This window comes from Ranitomeya imitator, chromosome 6 (assembly GCF_032444005.1).
Source record: "Ranitomeya imitator isolate aRanImi1 chromosome 6, aRanImi1.pri, whole genome shotgun sequence".
Classification (NCBI taxonomy): Eukaryota; Metazoa; Chordata; class Amphibia; order Anura; family Dendrobatidae; genus Ranitomeya; species Ranitomeya imitator.
The window spans coordinates 510714726-510730509 of NC_091287.1; the positions used below are offsets into that span (position 1 = coordinate 510714726).

At 41.1% G+C, this 15784-nt stretch overlaps 1 protein-coding gene across 3 annotated transcripts in view; it reads right to left on the reverse strand.

Moving 5' to 3' along the window:
* Positions 1-230: 230 nt before the first annotated feature.
* Positions 231-15784, reverse strand: part of TMEM74 (transmembrane protein 74) — an 80513-nt gene continuing 64959 nt past the window's right edge. The window contains exons 2-3 of one of the 3 annotated variants that reach the window (XM_069731781.1): positions 5528-5574; positions 231-1276 (exon numbers count right to left, since the gene is read on the reverse strand). In XM_069731781.1, coding sequence (XP_069587882.1) covers positions 410-1219 — 810 coding nt within the window. In that variant the 5' untranslated portion in view covers positions 1220-1276; positions 5528-5574 and the 3' untranslated portion in view covers positions 231-409. The remainder of the gene's footprint in view (positions 1277-5527; positions 5575-15784) is intronic. The other 2 variants (XM_069731782.1, XM_069731780.1) reach the window with 2 other exon arrangements.

Below are 15784 nucleotides of genomic sequence, written 5' to 3' on the forward strand. Positions count from 1 at the left end.
AAGGAATTATAGTCTGCAGACATGTAGCACTTACAATTTAATAATTAATTGTGGTCCTCTATTGTGTTTGTAAAAAAAGTTCTCTGTCCATGATTTTTGGAGAGCCTGTCCAGAAAAAAATAAAAAATAAATTTGGCAAGCCTCGTTGTAGGTGTTGGGTTGGATTCAGACTTTGCTTACTTGTTGAGGAATCTTGGTTTAACAGCCCCCTTTACTTAAAGTCATACATGTTTCCTCCATAACTGCTTTATTTAACAGAACGGTAGATAACACAACAATGTTTTTTGTACTTTGAAGGACAATTTGTTTTTTTAAATGGATGCTTTGTAGTGTTTCAGATGTAGATTTAGAACATTAAATATTTTACTAGACAATAAAAATAATTTAGGATGAGAATGAGATGAAAACATTAATTAACAATGTCAATCGTTTCTTCTTGCACCAAAGTATTTTCAGCTCCATCAGACTTGGAATGGTTAAAATTAATGGATCCATATAGTTTAGCGGAGTCTTTAGAAGCAAATGCCTTCCTCCTGTACAGTTCTCCTTTCCACATGGATATCATTAATAATATTGATAAGACAACACCACCGAGCGTTAGAAGGCACAGCCCGGCAATCACACATTTATCCAAATGTGCCCCAATAAGAGCGTTCTTCTTCTCTATTTTTTCCATTTCTCTCGCTGTGATGGAACTTGGATCTGATCTAGTGTCTCTGGGGAATAAGTATGAAATTACAACGAGAAGAATCCCAGTGATGAGGAACGTCACTGCACTGATGAAGCCATAGTCTACTGACTTACCGGAAGCTTCGGACGTGGCTTCATCATCAGACATGATAGATACTTCTTGAATCCTATCTTGTTGGATTTCTCCATCGGAGTTGAGATGTTCATGCCTGTGGCCATTCAGGAACGTTGGATGGGCCACATGTTCTATATTCACGTTCTCGTCGATATAAGTGAAAGATGTTTCCAGCTCTTCAACGCAGCACACCTTCCTTTTTTCTTTGCCATGATCTTCTTGGGATAGTTTAGGACAGGACACTTCATCAGACGTCGCCAATGATATGGACTCATATTGATCTGGTGACAAGGCAGAGGTCACACAGTGGTTTTCATAGCAATAGGCTTTTGGGTCTTTGATATGATAACCCCAGTCCACATTGTTGCACTCATCAAGCCTTTGTGGTTGACCGTTGATGTGCTGGAGCTCCATGCAAGCTTCAGATTTGACTACAGATCATAGAAGTCTTTATCCATGACTCTCAAAGGTCTGCAGATGGTAAAAAAAAAAAATTATTATCTAGAACCACAGAGAAAACGTATTTAACAGACACTTATTTAACCTTCTTTAATACATCTGACTTTTGGTTTACAGATAGTGTTGAGCATTCCGATACCGCTAGTATCGGGTATCGGCCGATATTTGCGGTATCGGAATTCCGATACCGAGTTCCGATATTTTTGCGATATCGGGAATCGGTATCGGGATGAAGATTCATGTGTAAAATAAAGAATAAAAATAAAAAATATTGATATACTCACCCTCGGACGCGCCCTGGTTGTAACCGCTGCAACCGCCATGCTCCCGTTCCTAAGAATGAGCGCGTGAAGGACCTGCGATGACGTCGCGGCTTGTGATTGGTCGCGTGAGCGGTCACATGAGCGGTTGCAGCGGTTACAACCAGGGCGCGTCCGAGGGTGAGTATATCAATATTTTTTATTTTAATTCTTTATTTTACACATGAATATGGATCCCAGGGCCTGAAGGAGAGTTTCCTCTCCTTCAGACCCTGGGAACCATTACAGGATACATTCCAATATTTGTGTCCCATTGACTTGTATTGGTATCGGATATCAGTATTGGCGATATCCGATATTTTTCGGATATCGGGCGATACAATCCGATACCGATACTTTCAAATATCGGAAGGTATCGCTCAACACTATTTACAGACCATTTCGACCATCCACAGCACCATTCAAGGAGAAGACAAGAACAACTGAAAGTCTCTATTAAGACAATGTGTGGGCCTTATCTACCAATATACAGTTATATGAAAAAGTTTGGGCACCCCTATTAATCTTAAGCTTAATGTTTTATAAAAATTGTTTTTTTTGCAACAGCTATTTCAGTTTCATATATCTAATAACTGTTGGACACAGTAATGTTTCTGCCTTGAAATGAGGTTTATTGTACTAACAGAAAATGTGCAATCTGCATTCAAACAAAATTTGACAGGTGCATAAGTATGGGCACCCTTATCATTTTCTTGTTTTAAATACTCCTACCTACTTTTTACTGACTTACTAAAGCCCTTTTTTTGGTTTTCTAACCTCATTGAGCTTTGAACTTCATAGCCAGGTGTATGCAATCATGAGAAACAGTTATTAGATATATGAAACTGAAATAGCTGTTGCAAAAAAAAAAACAATTTTTATAAAACATTAAGCTAAAGATTAATAGGGGTGCCCAAACTTTTTCATATAACTGTACTTGCAAAGTCCATCTTCCCATGTGAATATGGGATCACCATGGGCAATGTACACTTTCGTCCACGTTGGATGTTAGTCAATTTCCACCTATTGAGAAGGAACACCAGGGAAATTCTGAAAACTGTAGTATAAAGTTGGATGTGCAACATTTTGAACTTTTTACCTCTCCAATTTAGGCTGGTTTCACATTTGTGTTTTTTGCGGCTGCGTTTTAACGCAAAAAAAGCATGCATTTTTTTCCTGTATTTAACATTAAAAACACATGTGGTTTTTTTGTATGCGTTTTGCCGTGTTTAACAATGCATGCGTCGTTTCTATGCTTGCGTTTTGTTGCGGAAATGCAACATGTAGTAATTTCTAGAGGCGTTTTTTTGCCGCAAAAAAACGCATGCGTTTTTTTTGCGGCAAAAAAATGTATTGCTGTCTATGTAAACGCATGCGTTTTTAAGCACATGCGTTTGGTTGCGTTTTTTAACCCATGCGTTTCCATAGAGAAAAACAAGTCTACACACTGATAAGCCACCCCCCACAATCAAGGAATCAAGGTGATAAAGGGATCCAAACCCTAGCCCTAACCCTAACCCTAACCCATCAAGGTGATAAAGGGATCGAAACCCAAACCCTAACCCATCAAGGTGATAAAGGGATCCAAACCCTAACCCTAACCCATCAAGGTGAAAAAGGGATCCAAACCCTAACCCTAACCCATCAAGGTGAAAAAGGGATCCAAACCCTAACCCATCAAGGTGATAAAGGGATCCAAACCCTGACCCTAACCCTAACCCTAACCCTAGCGATCCAAACCCTAACCCTAACTCTAGCCATTTCTATTTATAGTGGGTTTTCTAGTTGATTTTTATGATTGGAAGCTGTCACACACTAAAGATGCTTTTTATTCCAAAAAATATTTTTTGCGTTACCACATTTTGAGAGCTACAATTTTTCCATATTTTGGTCCACAGAGTCATGTCACACGCCCTCTGTAGTCCCATTGGCGGTGTCTGGATCTTGATTTTTCTCTTGTGAAATTTCTCATCGTGCTTTTAAAAAACGCAAACGCGGTAAAAAACGCATGTAAACGCGTAAAAACACAGCGTTTTTTTTACCGCATACGAAAACACATGCGTCTAAAAAACGCAGCGTTTGAACGCGTTTACATGCGTTTTTTTCACCACCTGCGGATGCGTTTTTAACGCTGCGTTTTTTAACGCAAATGTGAAACTAGCCTTACTTAGGACAGACCCCCAACTAAGGAATACATGCCAATTTCCTTGAGTAATAATAGAATATTCCTTGTCAGTGCAAACAAAATGACCATAACATGTTAAAACATTCTGTGATCAGACAGTCCTGAGAATTGAGGTGCAAAAGGAGCAAGCCTACTGAAAATCCAAAATGAAAGTGGGTGTTCCAGGGTGACTTAGTGGCAGTACTGGTTGGCCCAAGCCCAATTCAACTTTTTTGAATGTTGGTGCCCAAGCAATTGGCTCATACTATTCTCCTAATGGATTTCAGGACAATCCAAAACAAAACAAAATGGAAGCATTTCTTCTCAGGGAGAATATAGTTCCTTGAACCAGGCAATGATCTTCTACAAATCTTTAGTACAGTCTGGTGAGTACTCTAATGTTGTAGCATGTGTATAACATGGAGTTCAATGTATCACAGTATGCAGTAACCGCCTATACTTCATCAAGTGGCGGCTGCAGTTAGCAAAAATTATATCATTTACTTCTCCCACCTTGAGGAATGGGCAAAAATCCCAGTAGCAAGATTTGGGAAGCTCATAGACACTTATCCAAAGCAACTTGCAGCTGTAGTTGCCCCAATGGAGGCTACCTCAATGACTTTAAGGGGAGAACAGTTCATCACACTGACGCTTTCATTTATTTTGTCCTATTTGTTGTTTGCTTGACAATAAAAAGAAAATGTTCACAGTTGTAGGCATGTTCTTTACATGGACTGATGCAAACCCTCAAAAAATAAAAAAATAAAATTCCAGGTTGTGAGGTAGGAAAACATGAAAAATGCCGAGGGGTGAATACTTTTGGAAGACACTGTAGAGAAGTGATATACTAGAGTTAGGGTTCATCCTGATTGGGTACACTTTATCACAGTGGGATGGCTTTTACACTATTTTTTAATCAAAATAGTGTCAGCTATGTTATTTACACGTACTGTTACTATTTACTTGTTTTCTCACTGCAGGGTACATGCTCATTGGCTTTATCCTAGGTTTTAACTGCGTACTGTAGCCACTCTGGGCACACCTCTATGACTGAAAGGCAGCAGCTCCTGGGAGAAATAAAGTTCATTTTCTCCTAGTAGCAGCACTTTCAGTACAATGTCTGAGAAGCATGGACAACCCCTTTAAACATCCACCAATATCACAGCGATGTCAATATTCTAATGCTGGAAAACTCCAGAACCTTGAAACCTTGAAACTAAAATCCCCTAAATTGCACTTAGATTATTTCTATATGGCAGCGGGAACTGATCTTAATCTGAAATAAGAATAGGTATATTAGGTACAGATTAAACTGATATGAAATGCATTACGAGCCAGGATGTGTGCAGGAACATGATCCCGGCCTTGCTTTCCTCTATCTTTAATAACTTCGGACAATCGTATGCCATCATGTTTCTAAAATAGCCTGTGAGCAGCAAACACTTGGCCTCCTAATGTTCGTCGGCATTACATCATTGTTCTTGTCCTGGTCGCTCCTTGCATATAGAAATATAATGTAAGACACAAGGCACGTTTTATTCTCTCTGTGCCGGACGCTCAGTGTCGGAGCAGGTGAGTAATGGCTACTTCTATTTTTATCACATCTTAGATGTGAGCCAAGAACATCTATATGAACACTGGGTTATACGTCTTCCTAAGATCCGTCTTAGATTTCTTTTATGCTTTCTGCTTATATCTATATAAACTGCTGAATTTAGGACGACGCTTCAATTAAATGGTTCATAGTTTTGAAAAGACGGAACAGAAGAAAAATGAAAAAAAAGCTGAAGCTTGACTTACTTAAATGGAAACTCCACCTTTGCTACATCTGTATGGTTCCAATGCAACTGAAACATAAAATTAAGCAATGTTGGAACCAGTCTTACAGAGGTGTCCATCTTCGGGAATTTTTTTTACTTAACTGCATGTATTTGGGCCTACAAATTATTATTGCAATTGGGTTTTATTAAAAATGTTCTACCATTTGCTTTCTGTAGCCTTTGGTTGCCTCTGATAGATGCCAATGCAATTGAGTGCGGTGAGGGAACGACGCAGGCAGAAAGAGGGGGAGCGGTGTCAGTGACTGACACTGCTCCCCTACGTACATGCGCCCCGGACACCAGCATGCTGAATGGCTGTGGTCACAGAGAGCACAAGGCGGCCTCAAACTTTCAGCAATGCCACTAGCCCCATGAGGGAAGTGGGCCTGCCGACGCCAGCGCCTATTTCAGTTGGATGGGCATCAGAGGACACTGATATGGGTTTACAGTGACAGAGAAGGGCCAGAAGACCTCAATGTCTGATTTCACATACTCCTTTACTTATTAGAAGCACTTCACCATAATATTAAACTATACAGGTTTCTGCTTGCAGTGCAGGGGTTAATCTGTTCAGTTTAGAGATCTGCCTGAGCTTTATTGCTTTGATGGTCTCAACTGTTCAGTGTTGGCCACTCCCCACTGCTATATATACCGTATATACTCGAGTATAAGCCGACCCCCCTAATTTTGCCACAAAAAACTGGGAAAACTTATTGACTCGAGTATAAGCCTAGGGTGGAAATGCAGCATTTACCGGTGAATTTCAAAAATAAAAATAGATCATTATTTCCCCATAGCTGTGCCATATAGTGCTCTACACCGTTCATTGTGCCCCATAGCTGTGCCCCATATAGTGCTCTGCCCCATACAGTGCTCTGCACCGTTCATTGTGCCCCATTGCTGTGCCATATACAGTGCTCTGCACCGTTCATTGTGCCCCATTGCTGTGCCATATACGGTGCTCTGCACCGTTCATTGTGCCCCATATCTGTGCCCATATACGGTGCTCTGCACCGTTCATTGTGCCCCATTGCTGTGCCATATACAGTGCTCTGCACCGTTCATTGTGCCCCATTGCTGTGCCATATACGGTGCTCTGCACCGTTCATTGTGCCCCATATCTGTGCCCATATACGGTGCTCTGCACCGTTCATTGTGCCCCATTGCTGTGCCATATACAGTGCTCTGCACCGTTCATTGTGCCCCATTGCTGTGCCATATACGGTGCTCTGCACCGTTCATTGTGCCCCATATCTGTGCCCATATACGGTGCTCTGCACCGTTCATTGTGCCCCATTGCTGTGCCATATACAGTGCTCTGCACCGTTCATTGTGCCCCATATCTGTGCCCATATACGGTGCTTTGCACCGTTCATTGTGCCCCATTGCTGTGCCATATACGGTGCTCTGCACCGTTCATTGTGCCCCATAGAAATCTCTGCCGCCGCTGCTGCAATAAAAAAAAAAACCACGTACTCACCTCCCTTGATTGCAGCTCCCGGCGTCTCGTTCCGGCGCCTCCATCTTCCCGGCGTCTCTGCTCTGACTGATCAGGCAGAGGGCGCCGCGCACACTGTATGCGTCATCGCGCCCTCTGCCTGAACAGTCAGAGCGCAGACGCCGGGAAGATGGAGGCGCCGGCCGGGAAGATGGAGCGGCGCCCGGCGGCTGGAACGAGGACAGGTGAATATGCTATACTTACCTAGTCCTGGCGATCCTCGCGCTGTCCCTCTGCCTGGTCTTCGGTGCCGCAGCTCTTCCTGTCAGCGGTCACCGGCACCGCTGATTAGAGGAATGAATAGGCGGCTCCGCCCCTATGGGAGGTGGAGCCGCTTATTCATATCTCTAATGAGCGGTCCCACGTGACCGCTGAAGAGGGGAAGAAGCTGCAGCACAGAAGCCCGTGGGACGGCAGGGACAGCGCGAGGATCGCTGGGACTAGGTAAGTATACCTCAGCGCCCTCACCCGCCGACCCTGCCACCCACATTGACTCGAGTATAAGCCGAGAGGGGCACTTTCAGCCCAAAAATTTGGGCTGAAAATCTCGGCTTATACTCGAGTATATACGGTACTCGCTTTATAGACTCACATTGTCTAGTTCTGGAGTTGCAGGTGTTGGTTCTTCTAGGAGGTGTTTGGAGTCTTGTTCAGAAAACTGTTGCTTGGTGATTTGTCTGTGTGCACATCCTCATCCTCTCCTATTTGTTTTTTCATTCCTTTACTACCTGGCGTTCCATTGTTTTTTGTGAGTGCATATTTGTATGATTGGTATTTTCATATATGCCTGTTTGTCTTCCCCTTTTAGTCTGGTTTGTGCATTCCTATACATTACAACTCCCCTCTTCCCTGGGTGGGGGAGTGGATAAGGGCTGATTTAGGAGCTCTACAAGGCACGTGACCCCAGCATCTTCCCCATCAGAAGTAATCCAGCAGCAGATATTTAGGGTACCTCTAGTTTAAGGGATAGGGAAGGAGCCCCTAAACCCCAGGATATCTTGCAACAGAGCCACGACAAATGCACATTCAGATTAAATGTATTGTGGGGCACAAACTTGCTGAGTCCCTGCACCGCAATACATACTGCTGACCAATCAGAGTCCGGCAGCTAACATCGTCGTGCCAGGCAGGCAGTGCATAGAAGATACATCATGCATCGCACATGGCAGGTATGCCGAAGTCAGCTGCTCGCCTCTTTACCTGCTATAGAAGAGGACAACTCGCATCATGGAAGAGGAAGGAGAGAGGTTTTTTAAAATGTTTCAGAGAACAACAGCAAAACGGGGAACATTATTATAGGATGAGCACAGGATCTGGGACATTATCCAAGAAATTAGGTAAGTTCCAGCTCCAGGTAGAATAGTGATTAGGGATTAGTGGACTAGTGGCAGTTCAGGTTCTGGTTCCCAACCCAAACTTTATCCCAAAGTTTGGTTCGGGTACTAGAACTGTACCTAAATTTAAACCTGAACCCGAACCCAATTCATAACAATGGGGAGCCTAACTTTGGAGTAGGACAATATTCTCTACTCTCTCTTTCCTCCGGAAATCTGATTATTAAAACCGACTTCCAGGAAAAGTTCAGGTTTGCTTATCTCTAATAGTGAACAAATCTATTAAAATACATATTACATGAAAAGATCTTGAGTGTGTCTGAAATGTGTTGCAGTAGCAGCATGTCTGTTATTCTCGAATCCATTTTCCCCAGAATTTTTCATGGAACATGTATATTAATTGATATTTTTCAATTAAGGATCACTATTTTAACTGTACCTGAAGCCTACCTATTTCCTTGGTTATTCTGTCATCTGGTCAGGACAAACGTTCGTGCTCCTATCACATTGAACTGCATAAGGTAAGCTGGCAAACTCGTTAATTTTGATCATAGGCTGGGACAACTGCCAAAGTGGTGGGTGAATACTTTTGCAAAACACTGTACTCTCTCATTAATTCCCCATGCCAGTCTCATATGGTATAGGATAAGTAGTATACTGATAACTGGACAAATCCTCTGAGCCGAACCTGTTGTACTGAAAAGAATATCTTCTCAAGCAGTCCCATCACATTTACTTTATAACTAGAGAACATGAGTAAAAAAAAATTTGACTAGCTTTCAGTTGCACACAATGTCCTCTGTATGCCTGTAAGCTTCCATGATTTATACCACTTGTCACGAAAACTTTACGATCCATTTATTCCAAGAGAAAATGATCTTCCAAGGATATAAAAAACTTGTCGCTGTCATCTTTTAATACAAGCGATGGATAAACACAGTGAGAAAAAAAATTCACAAACTAATGTAATCACCGTGGAAGCAGCGATAGGTCTAATCAATGTTTTTATGGATTTAATTAAAGAAAGTGCTCGTTCTCAGCATAAAACATGTAGCTGACAGTTTCTCGCCATGTTAATTAGTGAAAGTACCTATTTCAATTTATCTTGCGCCAGGAATTAAATGTATATAATCACGCTCTGGTCCAATTACAGGAAGAAAAAAATCTTAATGACAGGAAGAAAATTATCAGGATACCAAGTCTAGAAATAAGGGATAAAAAACAAAATATATATTTTTTAATTATTTGTCTGTCAGCAAGGCTTCTATAAGCCTTTAGCTTTTATTAAAAAAAAGGGTCAATGTTCTGCTGATCAGCTCCTTGTTTACTTAAAAAATGCAATAAAGAGGGTATAACGTAGTGTGACTGATGTCTGATGTATGTCCATAGGTGGAGAATGGGACCAGGTCCGGCTCCAGGTCTTCGTGGGCCCCAGGCGAAAGAGTCTCAGTGGGCCCCTTTAGAACATACCACAACTCATGATGCACAGATACAACAGAGAAATATAGGTATAGTACAATGCCAAAGATTTCACTTACTACTTACATTACATGAGTGATATCAATAGCTCAAAAACCAGAAAGTGTAGTCCTCCATACAGTATTATGGGCACCACATAGTGTTCCATGCAGAATAATAAGCCCCATAAATTGATCCATACAGAATAATGATGGGTAGATTTGTAGTTATATGCAGTACTTGGAAGATATATTCTGATCTACTCAGGTTCTCATGAGGAGCATTGGGAGCATGTTCAACAGGTGCTTCAGGTTCTTTGTGAAAATCATTTGTTTGCCAAACAGGTCATTTGGTTTCTGCTGAAGGTTTTCAAATAGATGCTATTAAGATTCAGGCCATCTTTGATTGGGTGCTACTTGCTAATCTTAAAGCTTTACAGAGGTTCTTGGGTTTTGCTAATTATTATAGTAAGTTCAAGAAAAACTTCTCAGTCATAGTCAAACCTCTTACTGATATGACTTTACTTCTTGGTCTTTTGAGGCTGTTGATGCTTTTGCTTCTCTCAAGTTAAGCATTTCAAAAGCTCCAGTCCCCAGTCAACCAGATTTTGATTTGCCTTTTCTGGTTGAGGTAGACATCTCTTCTCTGTGGATGGGTGCTGTTCGTTCACAGAAGAAGGATGGTTACTTTCATCTTTATGATATTTTCTTGCAGAAATTCTCACAGGTATAGTCCAACTATGATATAGGTGTTCGAGAGCTCTTGGTGGTTAAGAGAGCTTTCGACGAATGGAGACATTGGTTGAAAGGAGGTAAGGCATAGAGTAATGGTCTTTTCTGATCACAAAAATGTACTGCATGTTGATACTCCCAAGTTCCTGAATACTAAACAAGCCCAGTCAAAATACTTAATGAAGGGGTGGTGTTGGGTGGTCTGGATACACTCTCAGACAGTGCATTATGGAAGCTCAGGACATGGCACCAGAGGGCTTGCCACCCAGGAAGTTTTTTGTACCTTCTTTGTTTCACACTGATCTCCTTAATGAGATATATGACTTGGTGGTGGCTGGACATCCTGGTTCTTCTGCCACATGGAGAGCTGTGTTCAGGTCCTTATGGTGGCAGAATGTTCAAAAACATGTGGGAGAGTATGTCCGTAAGTGCAGAATTTCCGCCAGGTCCAAATCTTCTCACCAGGTCCCGGCAAGGTTTCTCTTACCTAACGAGCTTCTGTCTTGTTTTTTAACCCTATTTTCTATTAATTTTGTCATGGATTTACCTAATTCTGGTGGTAATACTGTGGTGTTGGTGGTGGTTGACCGTTTAGTAAGATGGTTCACTTGATTCCTTTACCAAAATTGCCTACAGCTAAAGGTTTAGCTACTTTGTTTATCACCTACTGTATTTCGTTAGACTACATGGTTTTCCTAAATAATAAATAATAATAAATTCCTATTCATTCCAATAGAGCAAGTTGCGGCTTGCTTTTGTGGTAGCTTTTGCTTTAAGTTGGGAATTAAGCTATCATTCTACTCAGGTTATCATCCTGAGACTAATGGTCAGACGGAGAGAAATAACTAAGAATTAGCACAATATTTAAAATGTTTTGTCGCATCTAATCAAGATGATTGTGTGTATTTTCTTCCCCAGGCTGAGTTCGCACTGAATAGCTGCACCTACACTGCTATGGGCACCTCGCCTCTTTTGTTGTTGTGGGGTTTCCATCCGGTTTTCAGAGATTTTTCTTGTTTGCAGTCAGCGGTTCTAGAGGATGAAAGATACTTTTTTCGTTTGGTTAAGGCTTGGAGGCAGCTTAAGAGGTGTTTTGATAACTTGCGATCAGACCAAGAGAACCGCCAACTGTAGACATAGGAGGGCTCCTGACTTTGAGATGGGAGATTTTGTCTGGTCATCTTCTAAAAATCTCCATGTTAAAGTTCCATCCAGAAGATTTGCTCCTAAATTTATTGGAACATATAAGATAATCAAGATCATTCATCTGGTGACGTTTAAGCTCCAACTCCTGGTTACATGAAGGATTAATAATTCCTCCCATGTCTCGCTGCTTAAAAAGATTGAAAGGACGCTGGGTCCTCAAAGCAGCATTGAGGTAGACTTGGAGGAGGAAAAGGAATATGAGGTGGAACGAGTTTTGAAAATAAAAAATTAGACAGCAACTTCAGTTTCTGGTTAAATGGAAGAGTTTTGTTCTGGAGGATTACTCCTGCATGGATGCTAAAGATCTACATGCGGATCGCCTAGTGAGGGAGTGCTATCTGTGGCATCAGCAATGAGGATTTCGATGGGTTCAGTGGCTCCTCCTTGAAGGAGGGTACTGTAATGCTTCTGGATTTGAACTTTTGATTCTGTGTTCTGTGGTTTTTCCACTAAACCATAGCAGATAAACCTTTCCTTTGGAAGTATTACTTCTGTTAGTATTAATAACTGTATGTTTCTGTCAGTTTTGGGTGTGAAAATCTGAGATTGTGGGTTATAGTAATCATGTAGGTAGGTGAATGATACAATTAGTTTCATTTTTTCCGTTCACGGTCTTACAGCAACTCTAGGTAGATGGCCACAATGAGAGGCCCATGGTCCATAAGATCCTAACCAGGGACCGATAGTTCCACTGCACCTGTACCAGGTGAAACCCACAGTCTCCCAACTTTTGGTTGGCCCACAGCTTTTGTATCTCCCGCCATTATAGTCTGTAGTCATAGTATATGCCCCTCCTGATGATGGATTTGACTGTATCCATGTTTATCCAGCTCTAGCCAGCAAGAACCCTCCCATTCCCTTGTCAGTGTCCTAAATACCCCAAGCCAACCCCCAGAATTGAGCTCTGCCCTCGGGAAACCCCCCCAAAGCTAACTGTGCTTTGGTGGAGGTATTTTCCTGAGTTCGAGCTTCATTCCCTGGGACTGCATGTGAGATGTACCGTGGTGACATCTCCAATGTGTCTACTATCCCCATCCACATTACTGGACTAGTGGCTGGGAGAACAGTGGCTTATTTGAAGCCCTTAAGACCTTGATTACCAATCTTGTGTCTGGCATTATGTATACATAAGACCAAGCAAGAACGCCTTCCTCTGCTTATTGTCACTGAATGGAAACATCAATTCCTGAGGCTGAACACTGTCTAGGAGAGATTTGTGCACCTTAAACTGGCAAACAAACAAATCTCTAATAAAACACAACAATGAGATTGATATAATTGGTGCTCCGTGCTGGAAAAGTCTGCATCCCTTAGAGCAGTAGACTCCGCTCTACATCCATTGGGCCTAAAGTCTTTAGTCCATGGTCAGGTCCTCACATTGGGTAACAATTGTTTTTCTTTTTACTGTTTGTCGGTCCTATCACCTTTCAGGTGCAACTTTAAATACCTTCCTCTACTGGTGTTTCCTGCTGATAGACTGGCTTTTCTGTGATAGACTTTGTTGGAGTCATTCACTTTGCTATAGTTTGTGTTGGTTGCAGACGTTTTGTGTGTGATTCCTGTATTCCTTGGAGAACTGCTACTCTAGCGACCCTAGGAGCTGCTAAGGGTAGGCCGTCCTGTGGGGTCACTATAATCTTATCATAAGGTGCCAACCTCTGCGGTCAGGCAGGAGCAGAGCAGGGTCAGAGAAGGGTTTTTGCCTAGTCTGAACAGGGAACAGGATATGTTACCCATATGAGCGTTCTTTGGCAGTCATAACAGTATTAATGGGACGACACCTTTAAGATTAGAACTTTTTTTTTCAACGATGAACTGTCTGATATAAAAATGAAACTCAATCTGTTATTCACATTTCGCCAAAATAAGAAAAAGAATTATTGGCACCATAAAAAAAGAACAAATCATTTTCTTGCATAAAATTTACTCTGAAATTACACACATATATTCACATCCACGTACAATCTGGAATTATCTGCTTATTCTTATGCAGTTATAAAGTAACAAATAGTGCTTTTATTTGAAGCATGGTTCCTTTGCAAAATTTACTTTCGCATACCGGCTTTTAATTTGTTTATTTAAGTTAATGTATGCAAATATAATTAACTGGATAAACATAAGCCGTCACAGGTTGCTAGGCCAATGGCTGCATTATTTATTCATGATACCGAATTTAGAGCCCGAAAACAATATCCCTGCAAGAGTGAGCTAAGTCACAGATTTCAGGATATGGCTCTTGGCAGACAGATGTGCCAAAATGTATTTTTGGCTGACAGATACATGATTAACAAGAAAAATCAATAAATTACAACCAGTGGTTAAATATATAGCTTTGTAATGTATTTGTCTTATTATTAAATTGCTGTTTTTATTATTTTTTTTATAAAAAATGATTATGTTAATGTTGAATAAAAGATATAAATAATACTTAGAATTGGACAAAAGCCAGGTCCACAAACTACTATTCTCTGATAATGTGCCAATTGTGCCAACTTCCTTAAGCCAAAAAATAATTGGAGTTGGTGGATTTATTTAATTTTTGAAATGGGGGTGGTGAGGATGGGAGAATTTTATGCCAAGTTTTAAACTGTTCCTGCTTTCAGAAGACAAAGGATGCATCGGTCTTGAAAAAAAAAAGAAATTATAATGTAAAAATAGAAAACTCTACATTTTATATAAAAGTATACAAGAAATGCAATTTATTATGTGAAACAACATACAATAATAAAGAAAATAATTATATTGCATTAAAAAAACGCTAATAATCATGCATAAAATTCTATCAATAATAAACAAAAACAATCAATATTAATGTACTAACCCTTTAGAATTGCAGCAAGCTTTTACGTTTCTTACCTTTTTTTCTTCACTTTTTTATTGTCACATTCAAGGAGGCATCAGTTGTTTTTTGTTGTTTTTTGTTTTGTAGATGTAGTTGAATGGGGGCTTGTTTTTATCGGGATGAGTTGTAATTGTCAGTGGCATCATTATAGGGTGCATATAACTTATTAAGAACTTTTTATTAACTATTCAACAGAAGGAATATAAATAAAACCGCAATTATACCCATGATTTATTGCGTTTTAAATTCTGTTGTTTGCCATGCTGTAAAAACAGAGTACTAAAAGGTTTATCTAGACCTATTTTTTTTTCTTTGAATATGAGCCTAAAAACTAACAGGCAGGTAGTTGCTAACTACCTGATTGTTGTGCCCAGCACCGAGCAGTCACAGACCACTCCTGCCAGCAATTTAGCAGCATCCGCTAACGTCACCTTCTCCCCATTCATGGTAATAGAATTCACCCTGCCTCATCCTTACCTCCCGCAATACCAACTATTGATGGAGAGTCAGGAGGCCCCCATGCACACTAGATGGTCTGATAACTTTAATTTATGCATATGGGAGCCTTAAAGGGGTTATCCACCTTTGGGGACATTTTATTTTTTAAATACATGTTGTGCAACCAGTCACTACTCCCAGTCAAGCAGAGAGGCTTGGGTAGTAAAGAGGTCCAGAGTCAGACACCAAGAGGGATTGTTATATACAAAAGGGAAGGCCAAGGTCTGAGGTCAGAATTCAGGGAGAAATGGGCTAGGCAAACTGATGGTCAAAAGCAAAGTCCAAAGTGAGGTAACAAAGATCAAATACAGGAACTCAGATCACAGAGCAAGCCCACACCATTTGAGAAAAAGCTATAACTGACACTAATTGGAGGCAGAGTCAGCTAATTAGCCAGGTAATCACTCGAATAGCAGACACATGGATGAAGCCCTGGCACTCCCCAGCCTTAATTAGATGGCTGAACTGTCACTGTCGTGACTCTTGTTGGGTGTCCTAGTACTAGGAGCTCCTTCCCTGTCCCTAGCTCACCCTGTTCACCTACAGGGTGATGACACCGGCGTCACGTACTTTGCCTTAGTTCCTGAATCCACCTTCAGTCTGTACCCTTCACCCAACACGGGAAGAGGGGAGTAGTAGTGTACCGTAAAACACACCAACCAGACTAACA